This window comes from Phascolarctos cinereus, unplaced genomic scaffold (assembly GCF_003287225.1).
Source record: "Phascolarctos cinereus isolate Bilbo 61053 unplaced genomic scaffold, phaCin_HiC Scaffold_5;HRSCAF=322, whole genome shotgun sequence".
NCBI lineage: Eukaryota > Metazoa > Chordata > Mammalia > Diprotodontia > Phascolarctidae > Phascolarctos > Phascolarctos cinereus.
In genome coordinates this window covers 348,457,279-348,475,957 of record NW_027555958.1, presented here as the reverse complement: position 1 = coordinate 348,475,957, position 18,679 = coordinate 348,457,279, and the positions used below count along the sequence as shown (strand labels likewise).

At 37.8% G+C, this 18,679-nt stretch overlaps 1 protein-coding gene across 1 annotated transcript in view; it reads right to left on the bottom strand.

Annotated features, from left to right (window-relative positions):
* Positions 1-18,679, bottom strand: part of CATSPERE (catsper channel auxiliary subunit epsilon) — a 177,575-nt gene that overhangs the window by 70,017 nt on the left and 88,879 nt on the right. The window contains exon 9 of the mRNA XM_020982097.2: positions 10,503-10,992. Coding sequence (XP_020837756.2) covers positions 10,503-10,992 — 490 coding nt within the window. The remainder of the gene's footprint in view (positions 1-10,502; positions 10,993-18,679) is intronic.

Below are 18,679 nucleotides of genomic sequence, written 5' to 3'. Positions count from 1 at the left end.
AGGTCCTCCTGACTTCAAGGCCAAAGCTGTATCCACTGTGCCACCTAGCTGCTGCTCTATTAACGGTCTGCATTTTAAAATATTTCGGTATACCAGAGATATGTGATTTCATCCTATTCCTGACACTTACTAGCTGTGGGATCATGGGGAGGTCACTTAACTTTCCTGATCTCTGTTACCTCATTTACAAAATGGGGACAACATCTTCAGTAGCTGCCTTCCTCAATGGTTATTGTGAGTAGCAAATAAAAAAAATTCAGTTAGCCCTTCCACCTCACAGGGGTGAGGGGTGAGGCATTCTGGAAAATCCACATAAAATTTTTTGTCCCTCCCTTCAAACTAGAAAAGAAGTCTGAATTATTATGGTATTAACTGATAAAATATGTTGATATTATACAATACCATACATATATTTTACGCATTTCTGAGTTGCTAACTTTTTCTGTGCTGTCTGCTGGCCTTTGCTTGTTCTCTGTGGTCTCTACAAAACTCCTCCAAAATTCCAATTTAATTTCTTTTACTGACCTGTGATATATCAAAACTGTGCTGGGGAACATCACAGTGTGGAAGGGATGACTGCTGTATATGTAAAATGCTTTGTTAAACTTAAACCACTCTATATCAGCTATTATAATTTCCAGCCATCTTAATCTGTTAGGTTTCCCTCTACTAATGCAGATTCCAATCTCTCTATGGCTTAGTGAAGGACCTTTGAGATTTCCCATGACTACAGCATTCATTCTCTTGCAACCAGTCTGGTGACAGGTCTCCCTGTACTTGGCTAATAGATGTACCATTCATCACTTAGCTCATGCATGATGCCTTCCCACATTTATGGGCCCTGCCAAACCTTGTGATTAGTTGGCATAGTCATTAAGAACTTGGCTGTGGTCACGTCCATGCCACAGTGAGGCCCTAGGGCAGACTTTTAGAACAAACAAATTAAAATTAACAATTATAAAATTTTTATGCTAGTTTGGTTTAGTTCTGAAAAACCAATCTGAGGCACAGGCCTAAAAATAAGGCTAAAAAGTTTTAAGTATGAGTTTTTTTTTTAACAGACTAGATATTGGTTTTTTTCTTCACGTGCTATATATAATTTCCATCTGCAGCAACGACAATAGTTTCGACTCTTTTTTCAAACCAAGCTGGACATCAGCCTTCTCTCTTGGCTCTGCATTTTACCCCTTGGTCAGGAGTGACACTTGCAACCTGGGGCCAAGCACAGTCACTTTGTGGGGATACCTAAATATTGGGTTGTCTCTGGAGAACCAGGACCCATAAACATTCAGCAAAACAAACAAGCAGGGCAGAGTCTAGGCAGAGAGTAGCTTATAGTAAGAGAGATGGGGAATTTATGGGACTTACCCAAGGTTCATGTTCTGGCCCCAACTTTATCTACAACCCTATCTTAATGGGCTGGAAGAGAGCAAGGTGAGGATAGTGCATTATTTGATACAACCTAGTATATGTTCAATTTAATATGCGTCCTTTCTTATTGTGAAACCTGGAGCAACTAAATTACATTAAATTAAACTAAACTAAAGCATCAACTAACTGCTTCTAGAGTAACAGTACAATATGGCATCTGAGACTCTACCAAGGAACAGCCACACCACGGAGAAATACAGAATCACAGAAATTGGAGTAGGAAGGGACTTAAGCAGTAGTCTAGGGCAACTCATGCCTGAAAAGAAATCCCCATTACAATTTACTCAACAAGCTGTTATCCAACCTCTACCAGAAGACTTCCAATGAAGTAGAATCCACTACTTCTTAAAGTAATCCATTCCACTTTTGGGCAGCTCTCATGGTTAGGAAGTTTGTCCTGATATCAAGTCTGCATTTGCTTTTTGTACATCCTTGACTCCCAGTTTTGCTCTCCGGGGCCAAACAGATAATTAGAAAATTCGTTTGGAGAAATCAAGGCTATTCCTTCTCTTTCATATGACAACTTGGCTATCCTTGCCCATTGCAAGCACACTTTCTTTTGTGATGCTTGACAGTCATCTTGTTAATGATACATTCTAGAATTTCCTGAGGAATCAAAGTAGAGTTCACTGGCTCATAATTAACAGACTTTGTTCTCTTCCTCTCCCTCCTTAAAAAAAAATAAAATTAAGATATTTGCACTTCTTTATCTCCATGGCACATCCCTTGTTTTACAAAATCTTTCATATATTACTGACAAAATCTCAAAAATTACGTTTGCAAGTTCTTGCAGTAACTGAGAATATAGGTAACTTGAATTGATCAAAGGCAACTCCTTCACCAAAGGGATGCTCCCTCACTAAACCTTATTTACTTGGGGCATCGACTCCTTGTTAACCATTTCAGTAATTTTTACTGCAAAGACTATTCTCTATGATTGTGGTGAGGCTCAAATGAAATAATATTTGTAAAGCTTAGTGCAGTGCTTGGCACATAGTAGACACACAATAAATGCTTATTTCTCGTCTTACTTTTTTGGCCAAGAATATGGAAACAGAATATTGAGCAGCTCTGCTTTCTCTTTGTGGTTAGTTATTATTAAGCCATCCACTCCAAGCAAATTATAAAAGTCCTTTCTATATCCGTCTTCTTTTCCTTTGAGGGATGAAACTATCACTAAAACAAGTTATTAGGGGCAGCTAGGTGGTGCGGTGAAAAGAGCTCTAGCCTTGGAGTCAAAGGACCTGAGTTCAAATGTAACCTCAGACACATAACACTTACTAGCTATGTGACCCTGGGCAAGTCATTTAACCCTGACTGCCTCACCAAAAAGCGAAAAAACAACCCCCCCCCAAAAAAAACAAGTTATTAGTTGCTTTGAAGGACATCTGGGGAAAGATCCACTTGATGGGCATTTATTAAGTTCTATGGTAAATGCTGGCAAAAGAAAAGAAAAAAATATAGTCCCTGCCCTCAAGAAGCTTACATTCAATTGTGCAAGACAATATGTAAACAACTGGGTTATTTACATATACCTACAAGATACCTACAAGATACTACAATATGCATTGCAGATGGAAAGCACTCATGAGGTAGAAGGCATTAGAGTTGGGGTAGAGGTGGTGCTGGAACCAGGAAAGATCTTCTAGAGTAGGTAGGGTTTGATCTGAGTTTTGAAGGAAGATAGAGAAACTAAGAGGCAGAGGTGAGGCAGTATTCTAAGCATAGGGGATAATTAGTGAAAAGACATGGAAAAAGGAACCAAAAATAGGTCAATGTTGCTGGAACATAGAGTATATGAAGAAGAATAAAGTATAAGAGGACTGGAAAGGTAGGAAAAGGTCAGCTTATTAAGAGCTTTAACTATCAAACAGAAGAGCTTATACTTGATCTTAGGGGGACTAGGTAGCCCCTGGAATTTGACAAACAGGGACAGAGATGACCTGGTCAGACCTGTGCTTTAGAAAAATCACCTCCAAAGCTGAATAGAAGATAGATTGGAGCAGGGAGAGACTTGAGGGAGAATTGGGCTATTGCAATAGTCATTCCCCAATTAATAAATTGTCAGAAGATATGAACAAACAGTTTTCGAAGGAAGAACTCTAAACTGTCAATAGCCATATGAAAACTGCTTCAATTCACTGATAATTAGAGAAGTCAAATTAAAGCAACTATGAGGTCCCACCCCATACTCACCATATCGACAAAGCTGACAAAAAGGAATGTGACAAATATTCAAAGGGGTGTGAGAAAAATAGGCACATTGATACCTTATTGGGTCCAGCCATTTCTGGAAAGCAATTTGGAACTATCTCCCCAAGTCACTAATGCATCAATACCACTATTTGGTGTAAGTATCCATAGCGATAAAAAGAAGGAAATATTTATATAAGAATGATTAATTATTAATATACAGTACTTTTTTGTGGTGGCAAAGAATTGAAAAACTAAGAGGGTGGCCATTAATTAAGGAATGGTTCAACAAATGTTGGTATATGACTGTAAGGGAATACTATTGTGCTGTTAGAGATGAAGAAGATAAGCCTTCTGAGAAATCTAGGATCACTTATATGAAATGATGCATAGTGAAGGGAACAGAACCAGGAGAACTGTTTATACAATAACAATATTATAAAGACAAACAGCTTTGAAAGACTTAAGAACTCTGATCAATGCAATGATTCTGTGATTCCAGAAACCAGATCATGAAGTATGTTAAACACCTGCTAACAGAGAAGTGACAGACTCAGAATACAGAATGATTTGTAAGAAGCAGCTACTGCTTTGTCAACCCCATAGTTCAGATGCCTTTTTTCTTTCTTTTTTTCCCCTTTGGAATATAATACAGGAAGGTGACTTTACCTTCCTTAAATGTCAAGAATCCCAGAGAAAGACCTGGCTATTTGGGGGATAGTTGATGGATATAGAAAGGACTTTTATAAAAGTTTTGCATTCGTATTCTCAGTGCTAGTTTTAGGCTGCTAAAGTGGATTCTAATAATATTGTTTGTAACTTTAACAAAGCCAAATCAGTTGCCTAGAAACTAAGAATCATTCTAATATTTGTGGTAGATGTTATCTACATCATTATGTACCAGACTGTCCTACTACATGGGTTGGGCTAATTAATTTGCCTTCGAAAGTATTGAAACCCTTTTGTTGTTCTTCAGTCGTTTCAGTCCTGTCCAATTCTTTGTGACACCATTTGGGGTTTTCTTTACAGAGGTACTGGAGTGGTTTGCCATTTCCTTCTCCAGCTCATTTTACGGATGAGGAAGCTGAGGCAACAGCATTAAGTGACTTGCCCAGCGTCACAGAGCTAATAAATGTCTGAGACTGGATTTGAACTCAGGAAGTTGAGTCTTCTCTATCCACTGTGCTTTATGCACTGTGCCACCTCGTTTCCCTATTGAAATCCTACTCAAGACTTAATTGGTTAATGGAAGTAAAGACTCAGGACATTGACATAGCTTCCTGAGTACAAAAAAAGCCATGAAGAGTTCAAATTCCTCCTCAGACTTCTGACCAGAAACCATTATGGGCAACACAGAAGCAGGGAAGCTACACTAAACTGAACCAGCACTGTATTCCTTCCATGCTATGACTTAGTTACTTGAGGAAATCCATCTTCTCCCTGTCCCTTCAGCTGAGCTTGCCAATACCTAGCCTTTCTCTGCTCCTTCAACTCTTTGCGTCTCTCCACCCTTCCTCTTCTCAAACTACAATGAGGTTCTCTCTTTGTAAAACAGCTTTTCATTTATAAAATGTTTATTGTTGAGAACCAATAAAAAGAGAATCAGGGGTTTGGTTTGGGAATGAAGTCTTGAAAACTTTGAACAATGTATGAACTCTTTGGAAGATTTTGTGTAAATGGAATGTTTCTGATTGACTAAGATATTAGTTTGGGGTTGATGACTTAAAATTAAAAATTAAGTTTTATTAATGTGTGAAGTGCTGTTTAATGAAATACTGGAATTTGTTGGCAAGATCAAACAGAATAGAGACTCAAAGGTTTTATTTAAGTCTGTTTACTTGGGATGGAGGGGAAATGTTGCAAAAATAGTATTATCTATTTTTGAGTCCCGAAACAAGAACTTTTCCAGTTGTCAACAAATCTGGATAGAATGGTTTGGGTGGGAAATGTGTCCTTTCCACTTCCAAACTATGTATTTCAAACACAGCCACGAGAAGCCACCCTCTTCCGAACCTTAGTATACTCTGATAATGCAACCTGAAGCTGAGGGTGCCTCTGAGAGATCCCGTAAGTTGGGGAGAGGCTTTGCAACACAAGTCTGGTAGGCTCAGATCAGAACAGACATGCCACAAATTAAGGAACAGAAATAGATTATGATACAGGATCACACAATCTCTTGGAGGATTCAGCAACATATCCCATCCTTATAGCTTAATACTGATCCCAGAAACATATTGGCTATAATATTGCAATTTGTAAACTCTGAGCTCTCTAGAACAGTTAACTTGTAGAGGTATTAGGTCTGCACAAAAATTAGTATGAGTGCAATGGCAGTCATCCTCAATGAATGAATTACCAGGATGAAAATGTCATTAGCTACCACACAGGTAAATCTAGAATGATTTATGCAACAGGTAGTGTTTCGTGAACTATCAAACAATTCCCAAGTTTCAAGCATGTTCTAGTGATCTTGTTGGCATTCACTGACTATAACTAGATAATTAAGGATTACAAGGGTCTCTATTTGTAAATGATAAAAAAACCCCCCCTGTTTTAGTGTATATTCATTCAGTTTGTGGTCCTATCAATTTGTAGGAAGATGAGTAGATACTTTGTGAAAGGAAATACACTAGAAAATAATTATAAAATACAATCTGGGGGCAGTGGGCCACTATAATGGCTTATGGCATCTTTTTCAATAGGCTTTAAGAGCCAGGCATAGTGTGGCAACACCTGTAATTCCAGCAAGCAGGGAAACTGAGGCTGGCTGTCTTGAACTTGGGAGATTTGAACTGGAGAAGGCTAAATGGCTGTCTGCACTTCTTTTCCCAATTTTTCCTCTACTTCTTTTATTTGTTTTTTAAAATAAATTTTGTTCTTTTTTTTAAAAAGATCTCTTCCTTTAACTCTTCTAGGAATTCTTTTTGGGCTTGTGCCCAATCTGCATTTTTTCCCCCCTTTTGAAGCTTTGCTTGTAGATGTTTTCAAGTCATTGCCTTCTGAGTTTATGCCTTGAGCTTCCCTGTCACCATAGTAACTTTTTATGGTCAGGTTGTTGTTGTTTGCTCATTTTCCCTGCCTGTTTCTTGACTTTGGACTTTATGTGCGAGTTGGTCTCTGCTCACCCCTGGGAGCTGGGGGGAGGGTGGCAGAATATCTAGCCTGAGTTTCTGTCTTTTATGTCCTGCTGCTCTCACAGATCAATCTAGGGATTTGTAAGTTTTTGGTGCTTCCCATGTGATGTGATCCAGATTGAGGTCTGGTCACTGCCCTCCTAGTCTGTGCTCTGTTTCTTACACAGTAGGGCCCCAACTCCCTTGTGACTGCAACCAATCCTCTCTGCCCTAGAACTGCAACCAGGAACTGGGTAATGGGCAACAAACTACTCTGGAACTATGACCCAAAAGTGGGTGATGAGCCAAGTGCAAGTACAGGGTTTGCCTGGGATCTCTTTCAGACTGGCTGTTCAGTTCCCTTACTGGCCCCGACTGCCACAGCTGCTGCCACTGCCCCTGGCCAGCATTGCTGTCACTGCTTGGGTTGCTTTGGACCTGTCATGCTCTCATCCAACCCCTTCTACGTCCTGTTTTCTTAAGTTGCCCTGGGCTAGAAAAATGACTCACTGTGACCTTTTGTTAGTTTTCGGTGCAGAATTTGGTTTGACATGTTTTTGTCAAGTTGTTGCTGTTGTTGTTGTGTGTGTTGGAAGAGTTGATAGTTTTACTCTGCTACCTTAGCTCTACCCCCGTGTGCCATTTGGCACTGGCAAAGACCTCCATCATGTTTCATCACTTCATTAGTAGTGCCCAATCAGCTTGTGGTAGCGTACTTTAATGAGATCTCCATCTTTTCCTTTTGACAACCTGAGGTACATGAGGTTGTGACATGGCTCTCCCAATGACCAGTAATTTCCTGAACCCTTAAATCAATTAATTCCTTCTCATTTGACCTTGGCATTGGCAGGAAAATACCTCAAATATGACTTGATATATGCAATTCACTGGCTCATCCAGTATAAATTCTCCTGTATCTATGGTGATTTTTTTTTCTAGTTGGGAATTCCCACAATCCAGAAATTCTTATTATCTTATTTCCACGTACGTTTCATAAGAGACGCTTCCCTTACTGCTCTATTTTTCCTTGCATAACTAGGCCTTATAAACAAGAGTAATATACTGAAAGCACAAGGCAAAGCAAAAAAGGCATAAGCGTGGGCTTAGATCCACTGATGAGTCACAGTTACATAGACTCAGAGTCTTTCTGTTGTCTACCTGTTCCCTGACTCTATGTTGGCACTTCTCTGGGTCCTTAACCCCAACATAATCCCTTTCTGGCTAGGAGATCATTTGCCTGCACTGTCATCTCAATCAGGCTTGCAATGCTATCATGATGTCGTTGGTCAGTCATTTTCAGTCGTGTCTGACTCTTCATGATCCCACTTGGGGTTTTCTTAGCAAAGATACTGGAGTGGTTTGCCATTCTTTCTCCAGTACAGTTTATAGATGAGAAAACTGAGGCGAATTGGGTTAAGCAACTTGCCCCAAGTCACATAGTTAGTAAGTGTCAGAGGCTAGATTTGAATTCTGGAAGATGAGTCTTCCTGACTCCAGGCCCAGCACTCTTTCCCCTGTGCCACTGGCTGCCCCGTTATCATGAAGAGTGTCCCTTTAACTTAAGAACTCTTACCCTTTGGCAGTCCTGCAAAGCCTATGGGGTGGCTTCCTTTTTTTTTTTTTTCAAAAGCATGCAATAAAATACATAGGATTATAAAGAACAGAAATAATATTGAAATAAAGTTATCAAAATATTTTTTAAAAGTTCGCAGTTAAGAATCCCTACTCTGTCTATTAGTTTCTTACTCAAGCCTTGATTCCTTTTAGTCAGGGAGTTGGCACAATTTGTTAAAGTTTCTACTCAAGGATTAGTTCCACTTTTGAAATCCTCTGATTATTGTGAGCATATGATGAGATTACATGAAGACAAAAAGGAGTTTTGCTCTTGGTATGTTTTACTCATAATTTCTCTGCTGAAGGAACTGCCTAACTCCAAACAGACATTAATATTTCATTCTCCCCTGGCCAGGGCTTACATGCCAGTCCACACAAATGCCAGAATTTATTCTTCTTGCCTCTGGCACCTATGAAGAGAGACAGTGTCAAGCCTGGGCAATGATTTCATTGTTGCCGTCGGGACAGCACAATGCCTGAATGTAGCTAAGATGACCCTGCTGACCTATGACCACTCTGCAGTCATTGCTTAGAGTTCCCAGAAGTGCTTACTTGACAGGTAAACAGGTAGAACTAATACTTGAAGGTGAGGCAGAACCATTGCCTCCAGGGCTAGAAGTATTGTCAAAAGTTATGGCCTCTTGTACAGGTATCCTCATGGCTAAGGGAGAGGTTAATGAGCAGCTTCAAACAGGAAGGGAATGGTGGAATTTGTGGAAATTCATCATGTCATGGGCTGCGTCCTTGTGGTACCTGTTTGTCTAAACCCCTGTGTCACCTGCCTCTGAGGGTGGACAAGACAGGGGGTTCCTTTGTATTCATACCCCAGGGAAATGTACACTCAGATCAACATTCTGAACTTTTTGTCTTTTCTTGTCAGGAAATGCCACTGTGAGCTACAAATAACTAATTTAGAGGAAAGAACCTCAGCATGCCAAATATGGTGGCAGCAGTTTATTCACAAGGGGGGTTTCCCCCACACTTTTCCAACTACCCTGTTACTACAGAATGGTAGCCTATTCAAATAACACTGACAGCATGGCATCATTGCAGCCATTCCTTAAATGGCACTTAGCACAGTGCCTGGAATACATGGTAGGTTTTAATAAATGTTTATTGATTGAATAGACCATATTTAATTATTCCCCATCAAAGGCATAGAATTGCCAGATGATACCTTGTCTTTCCTTCTGTATAACCCAATCCAATTCAATAAGCATTTGTTACACTAGTGTGTAGAGGGCATGACTTGGATTGTTAATGTGTGTCTCTGACTTTAAGTGTCATGTCCAATTCAAACCAAAGTCCTGACTTCTGTGAAGGTTTTGAAGAAGGAAGGGAGCATTGGACCTGGAGACCAGTTTGTATACAGGCTCTGCTACTTAGTTGCTCTGTGATCTTGAGCAATTTACTAGAGCATGAGGTTTTTTTTTTTTGTTTGTTTGTTTGTATTTTACCATTTTTGTGTCCTAGATCCCTTCGGCAGTCTGTTGAAGCCTATGGCCCATCTTTTCAGGCGTTTTATGCCTACTCTTATAATTGAAGGAAATGCTAGATTCCAGGTAGACAGGTTAGTGAAAATAAAGGTGTAACTTTTTTTCCCATCCAAATTCATGGACCTCCTTCTGGAATCTATCTGTGGACCCCTGGTCAAGAACCCTCTCTAGTCTAGAAAATTGCTCTTTCTGGCTTTAACACTTAGTGACTCTGTGAGGATCTGATATTGCACATAGGTTAAATGTTCTTAATAAGAGCCAATAGCAGTGATGAATCGATAGGTTTAAAGAGGAAGGAGAGCGGCACTTGGAGTGGATAAAAGCTGGCCTTGAAGACCTGGTATCAAGCAAGTCCCATCTCTGACATGTACTGGCTATGTGACCCTGCTCAAGTTGCTTCTCTGTGCTCTAGGCAACTCTAAGACTCATACTAAGTTCCCGAGGAGGCACTGACCTACACTGGTAGACAGATCTTCCTTACCATGTGTGCCCTATGCCAGGAAAACCGCAAGTTCATTCCCCATCTCTATAACTAAACTGACTTTTATCACATTTTAAACCCTCTGTTTTCCATGTTGTTCATATTCAGAGAATGTAAAATACCACCAGCTAAAAGACCTTCAAGGATAAAGAACAGCAATAAACTTGGACTAACCCTTGGTGTATAGCCAGGCCAACAATAGGTTCTGGTTTTTATTCCAGTTACATTCGGAGGAATACCAAACTTCTTGTCAAGTGGTATGAAATCTGTCTTTCTCCTCAGGTAAACAGAACCTTTTGTTAAAACTACTATTCCTTCCTCTATTATGCAAACTTCTTGTATATCATGCCTTTCTTCTTCAGTCAGGCTGTTGGGGGGTATTCTGATCTTCTCTGAAGTATTGAAAGCATCCTTTGTAAAAAGGGTCTCCCAATGGGAAACCGTTGCAATAGTTGCAGGAAAACATGGGGGCCAGTCAAAAAGTATATTTTGTTCATCTTTCAATGTCATTTTTACGTACTCAGGATTCTGACTGAAAGTTAGGGAAACATAGGACAGCAAAAAGATATAGTCTGCAATAAAGCAGTCTTGTAAAGCTACTGAATTTCCTTTGATTTGCATAAAAAGGTTAGTTTTTGTAAGTGGTACATGCGTTTCCCAGATCCTAAAAACAGAAAAATAAAGCTATGATTACTAGCAAGAATTAAAGATTGCTCTCTACCTTGTCTTGACCCCCCCCATTTTATAAACAGATTAATCTTACTAAAAACAGTTATTAGAAGTTACTTCTGTATTCAGAAATCTTCAGCGGTTCATCGTAGCCCACAGGAAGATTCTCAATGAAATTTTCACCTGTCTGTCTCCAATTCTGTGCTGTAAACTCAAACCCCATTTCCTCCATCAATATTTCTTGATTATTCTAGTTAACATTTTTTTCTGAAGTTTTATGGCATTTTTTTTAGCACTTAATCATACATTATTGTAGACTTGGCTCAAAGTCTAGAAAGGCTTGCTGGCACATACATATGTGTAAGACATTTACATGTGGCATATACACATTTATCTATGATCTATCTACACATCAATTTATCTATAATAAAGGCAGGAATTTGAAGAAAAAAAAAGAATTGAGTTGTGGGGTAATTCATTAATGCCTGTTGTTCCCTTGCTTTTCTCTACCCCACCCACCCCAATTCCCATTCATTTGTATCAGAGACCAAAAATTAATTTCAAGACTGGGAAAATGAGTGGGTTGCAGACTAACTTGGTGGTTTGATGAAAGAGAAGTCCCCAAAATGTCTCTCAAGCAGGGTAGTTTGGCCAACAAGGATCAACAAAAAAATTTTTAACCTTAAATCATACAAAGTCTTGGGATAGAGACACTGCCCTTGGGGACCAGTAAGTGTAGATTTTAAAAAAGGCAACACATTTGGATGTGACCTCACTACATGACTGTTAACTGTATTTCCAGAATGTGAGGACTTTTATTCTGGAGTCTATCATGTCTATGACTCTGAGGATAGACATAGTCTCAGGAGCAAAGCAGCTAATGTTTTTCCTTAGTATGATGACCATGTGAGGATTTCATTTTCCTAAAGTTTCTAAGCCCTAAGATAAAAAGATGAATGGCAGATACCACTCTCTTAAAAAAAATCTCTATTTTGAATTCAAACAACCACAACAACAAAAAAGGCATTTTCATACACACAGAACACAAAAAAAGATACTCTATGCAACTGTGACTCTACGTTTCATATCCTTTTGCTTAAAAAAGTATATAATAAACTATACACTCAGATAACTATCTCAGGAAAGCCTAAGCCACACACTTCACTTGATCCCATACTCTATGGTTATCTCCTCCATGGCCTTGTTCGCTCTCTTGCAAATGTAAACGGTTTTTCTTCTCCACCCCCACCCCTAGTTCTGGGTAGTTCTGAGTCCATCAGATCAACTCTACTATTGTTCCACGATGAGATATGTCAGTCTATTCCCTTATGGTCTTATTCACCATTCCGGTAACTTTCTGGACCAAAATCCCATCCCTGGTCACCATTCTCCTTTGTATATTATCTCTTCTATTGGAATGTAAGGTCGCTGAGAGCAGGGACTGCTTTTCCTTTTGTATTTGTATCCGCAGCACTTAGCACAATGATTGGCATGAAGTAAGTGCTTCATAACATTTCTTCCTCATTCATTCACTGGGGGTGTGGCTGGGGCTGAGGATACCCAGGTACCATTATGAATTGAAGGACTTCCACAGTGCAGGTGAGGGCCAGGAGTTTTATAGCAAAATGATTGCTTTCCAATCTCTGATATCACAGGCATCAAGGTACTGGCAAGTATATGGGAGATAGCCAATCCACTGTCAGTGATATAGTAAGGAAATGTCCATATAATGGAGGAGCATTAGGTGGGAAGAACTAGCGAATCTAGAGCAGAAGCAGCCATTAAGATAGAGCCCTAGTTTTTCACACTACTGTAACATTATACATATATATATATGTATATACATATGTATGTATATATGTATGTGTTTGTGTTCGTATATTTGAAATTAAGTTTTTCTAAGCTTTTTTCACCAACCCCAGATCATTCTGAACTTTAGTGTGCCTGTGTTTATGGGGGCAATGTTCTTTTACAAACTTTACTCTATTTCATTAAATGCCTTTGCTTTCAAGCTAATTGTGTTTTCTGACTCACTAAAGGAAAAAGAAACCCACTGGTGGGGAGTTGTGAGCTATCATTTTGAGTGCATGTACACTTGCAGAGGATAGCTCTTATGGGGACTTCACATGTGATGCACATTGTATATCTTGTTGAGTTAAAAAAAAGAATAAGTTAGTGGCTTGAGATGCCCCCAAGATGATTAAGTTGGCTGGAACTTTTGGTAATATGAACTCTGTTGGGAGGAGCTACCCTCTCTGCAGAACTATAAAAGTGAACTGGCAAACACACTTATCCCTTTTTTGGCTTTTTTCCATCCTTTCCTTTGTACCTCCTTCTCTCCCCTTCCCTCCCCCCCACCCCAGAATGAAGCCATGATAGGTTGTGAGAATATAATCAGACAATGGCTGGCTTAGAACAGAGTCATATGTCAACTACATATCCCATCTACAATTTTAAGGACAGAAGGCAGAGATCAGAGACCTGAGAGTTGACTTTCTTTTTTTCCTGGTCCAAGAGATGGGAGCAGCTGGGGAAATGGTGGAGCATCCTGGAGAAGTCCACAGACACTAAATGTGTTTATCTGCATTGTCTCAGAGGGCAGTCCTAAGATAATGTCATTCCTAAACTCCTGCTTCCTGGTTAGAGTGGCAAAAATTTCTGGGGCAACATAATGCAAGAATCTAGCCTGCTAGTCAGAGAAGGAAATCTTCCTAGGCAATGTTAGCCATGGGAGTTGACTCAAAAGTAATTCCAAATTGCGGTGTTTGGGGGCTTAGCCTTTTAGTGATAAGGAGAGTTCTTGTGCAGCAGACTTGTTAGAGAAAGAATACAGTTGCACACATAAATCTCACTACCGGAGGATCAGAAAGAGACTAAACCTACAAGATGGGGAACAGAAGATACATTCTGTACTCCCTATTAACTGTGAATTATTTGGCTAGTGTAGGTCCAGTAGGAAGAGACCTACCTGTTCAGCAAATCCAAAGTATTTTTTTCTCCTGGGGATAGGGTAGTATACCTCTCCTTAGCTCATACCACCTTGGAAGAACCAAAAACTTACAGGTTTCCAGAATTAGCTATGAAATCAGTACCATGAAAAACCTGAAGCTTGAGACAGTACTCCCTCCTCCCCAGGAGCAAGGCACAACTTTAACAAAGTTAAAAGTCAAGAAATAGGCTGGAAAAAATAAGCAAACAACAAAAAAAGAAATTGACCATAGAAAGTTACTGTGGGGTCAGGGAAGAGCAAAATAAACTCAGAAGAGGACAACAATGTCAAAATGGCTACATGTAAAGCCTCAAAGAAAAATGTGAATTGGTGTCAGGCACACACACACACACACACACACACACACACACACACACACACACACACAAAAGACTTCCTGGAAGAGCTCAATTACAAAAAAAAAAACAAATAAGAGAGGTAGAGAAAACATTGGGAAAAGAAATGAGTGGAAAAAGAGAATCATGAAAAAGAGAATCATGAAAAAGAGTCAACAATTTGGTAAAGGACACACAAAAAAATGGGAAAAGATATACAAAAATTCACTGAAGAAAATAACTCCTTTAAAAGCAGAATTGGCTAAATGGAAAAGGAACAACAACAGCTCACTAAAGAAAATAATTCCTTGAAAATTAGAATTGGGCAAGTGGAAGCTAAACACTATGAGACATCAAGAAACAATACAACAAAACAAAAAAAATGAAAAAAAGAAGAAAATATGAAATATCTCTTTGGAAAAACAATTGACCTGGAAAATAGATTGAGGAGAGATATTCTAAGAATTTTTGTACTCAATAACAAAAGTAATAAAAATCACATGATTATATCAGTAGATGTAGAAAAAGGTTTTCACAAAATACAACACTCCTTTTAAAAACACTAGAAATCATAGATATAAATGGTTTTTTCCTTATAATGATAAGGAGCATCTACTGAAATCTATGTGCAAGCATTATTTGCAATGAGGATAAGTAAGAAGCCTTCCCAGTAAGATCAGGAGTAAAACAAGGATGCCCATTATCACCAATATTATTCATTGTTGTATTGGAAATGCTAGCAAAAGCAATAAGAGAAGAAAACAAAATTGAAAGAATCAAAATGGGCACTGAGGTAATAAAACATATGCTGATACAAAGGTATACATGGAAAATCCTAGAAATTCAACTAAAAAGCTAGGAGAAACAATTAATAATTTTAGCAAAGTGGTTGTTGTTGTTCATCATTCTAGAAGAGGACCAATGACATCATGAGGACAATGTCTTGGCTTGTGCATGAATTGGATATAAGTAGGGCAGAGCTGTTCAAAGTCATCGGCCTCACTCTCTCCTCCAGAGTTATTAAAGTACAGTGGCAAGACAAAAGTTCAGATAACTGGTGATGGTCCAGGGTGACAGCAAATTAGCAGCATATACAATAAACTTACATATATAATCAGCATTTCTATATATCACCAACAAAACCCTACAAGAAAAGATAGTAAGAGATGCCCCATTTAAAATAACCATAAAATACCTGGAAGTATATCTGCCAAGACAAACCCAAGAACATACATGAATATAGTAATAAAACACTTTTTATGCAAATAAAGTCATATAAAATAACTGGAGAAATATTAATTGCTCATGGGTGAGCAGAGCCAATATAACAAAAATGACAATTTTACCTAAACTTATTCAATGGCATCTCAATTAAATTTTAAAAAAATTTATTGAGCTAGAGAAATGATAACCAAATTCATTTAGAAGAACAGAAGCTCAAGAATATCAATGGAATTAATAAAAAAAAAAAGGAATGAGATTTAGTAGTACCATCTCTTAAACTGTGTTGTAAGGTGGCAATTATCAATGCTATCTGGTACTGGCTAAGAATAGAAAGGTGGATCAGTGGAACAGAATAGACATACAATACACAGTAGTAAATTATTATAGTAACTTTATGTCTGACAAATGTAAAGATTCAAGCTTTTGGGATAACAATTCACTATTTGGTAAAAAAGAAATTGTTGGGAAAACTGGAAAGCAATCTGGCAGAAATTGGGTAGAGACCAATATCTTAAACCATTTACCAAGATAAAGTTGAAATGGATACATGATCTAGCTCATAAGGAAATTATAAAAACATGGAACGTTACCTATCAGACTTATGGAAAGGAGAAAAATTTATGAATAAACAAGAGGTAGAGAGCATTGTGAGATATAAAATGGATAATTTTGATTACAAATAAAATCAATGTAGCCAAAATGTGAAGGAAAACAGAAAACTAGGAGGGGGGAATTTTATAGTCAGCTTCTTGAATAAAGGTCCCATATTTCAAATATATGCAGAACTTCATCAAATTTATAAGAATATGAATCATTGCCCAATTGATAGACAAAGGATATGAACAGGCAGTGTTTCAATGAAGGAATCAAAGCTATATATAGTCATATGAAAAGATGCTCTAAATCATTATTGATTAGAGAAATGCAAATTAAAACAGCTTTGAGATATCATCTCACATCTATCAGATTGGCTAAAACAGGGAGTGGGGAACCTTTTTATTTTGGAAGGCCACATTAATATTTAGCTGTAATAAAAAAAAGGCCACATTCAAGAAACTTCAATTAAATATACTTTAAAAATGTACAATATTTTGTAAAAATCTAACTACTACGTACTTAACAATTTCAAAAAATGAAAACTATTTGTTAATTTTAAAGTTAACTACCTTTTTAATGACTGTTGTGCCTGCTTTTTGTTGGAAAGCATCTGAATATTTGGTTGCAGTTTCAGTTGATTCTCTAGATGAGTATCAGTCATTTGTGACCTTAAGGGCCTCTTGATTTGGGTTAGGCAGGAGAATGTAGATTCACAGCCATAAGTGGTTGAGGAGCAAGAAAGCATTTTTCAGGCATGTTACTGAAGGTGTGGGTATTCTACTGCATTTTTGAATATTTCAATTGGATCTTTCTTAGCATCAAACAACAACTTTAAAATGTCATCTACTGAGAACTCAATCAGTTCCATCTGTAGTTCTTTAGGTGCCTTGGTGAAATCAACTAGATGAGGATGAAATGCTAATTTGAGTGGATGTCATGATTCTCAAAGTCAGTGAACTTTTCATTGTATTCTTCAATTAAGAGGCCTATAACAGCTGCATATTCTTCAAATGATTCACATATATCATCTTGCTCATCAATGACCTTTGCTAAATGGGGAAAACATTCATCTGAAATTTCCTTTTGAAGAAGAAGTGTTTTGAAAAAAGATAGCTTTTTTGGAAATACTTGGATTTTTTTTTTTGCCAGATATCATATGTAGACTTAGTTTTACCTTGCAAAGAAATATTAAGTTGTTTTGATCTGACATGATATCATACAGAAATGCAGCATTCCTATGGAAATCTTCTTTTAATAATTCACAGTGCTGTTCTGTTCTTCATAAAATTTAACTATCTGTTCTCACAGAAATAAAATTTTGGCTAACAATTGTCCCTGTAATAGCCAATGCATTTTAGAATGATACAGCAAATCCACACTGAATACCTCATCATTCCACTTTAGTATGCTATGAAACGGACAATGCTATGTTGTATTTGCATTTGAATATAGTTAACAATACTCATAACTTGTTACAAAGTGTCATGCAAAATAGTAGCTTTAGCACAGAGATTTTACTGATGCAAGATACAATGAAAAGAAATGAGAGCATCCAGATCTGTTAATACTTTTTTTTTAAGTGCAATAAACTCTTCATGTTTTCCTGTCATGGAAGGGGCACAATGTGTATATACACTCATTAAATTTACCAAATTCAGTCCAACTTAATGACATTTACCTTTAAAGCTATTGAACATATCTATTCCCTGTGTTTTGTTTGCAAGAGTGCCCCAAACAAATAACTCTTCATAGCAAAAAAAAAAAAATCTTCAGTTATGACCTGAATGAAATATAAAACCTGTGCCAGGTCAGTAGTTATCAGTTGATTCATCCAAAGTGATTGAATAATATATATTTTCCTTTTGAAGTATTGTATGAAGATGTTCTGTTAAGTTGAAGGCTAATTCATGCTGCTGATCAGTTATAGTTCTCCTTGAAAGAGGCAGTTGTTTGTACTTTGAAATGTTATTGGGGTCTAAGCATCCTACAACTTTGGCAATGCATTTTTCACAATTTCTACATCACTAAATGGCTTCCCTTTTTTCCTGAGTACATAAGTTACTTTATAAATTGCTTCAGTGGCATTATTTCCAGGTCTTATTGCTGCTTGAAAGAATTGTCTTTGCTTTTGCTTTTCATTTTTTAATTTCTGTAATACAACCTTTTATACCTTTCCCTCTAATTTAAAATATTTGTGGTCCTTATGTGTGTTATAATGCTGATGAGTATTAAATTTCTTTAATGTTGATATTGCAGTATTATAAAGCAAGCAAATCATCTTATTTTTAGCAGAAACAAGATAATATTGCAATCCCTCATTCTCATTAAAAAATTTGTTTTCTTCCTTCAGCATTCTCTTGGTCTTCTTTGACATGATGTACAATTTAAGCTGACAATTAAAAATACTTTTGAGCTGTGCAACTATTGACAAATTCCACTTCAAACAGAAACAGAATGTACTGTTGTCAAAAGCTGATAACAGATTGCCATACTTGACTCCCATAAACTCTCACCAGCCAGCTTTGCATGGTAGTAGT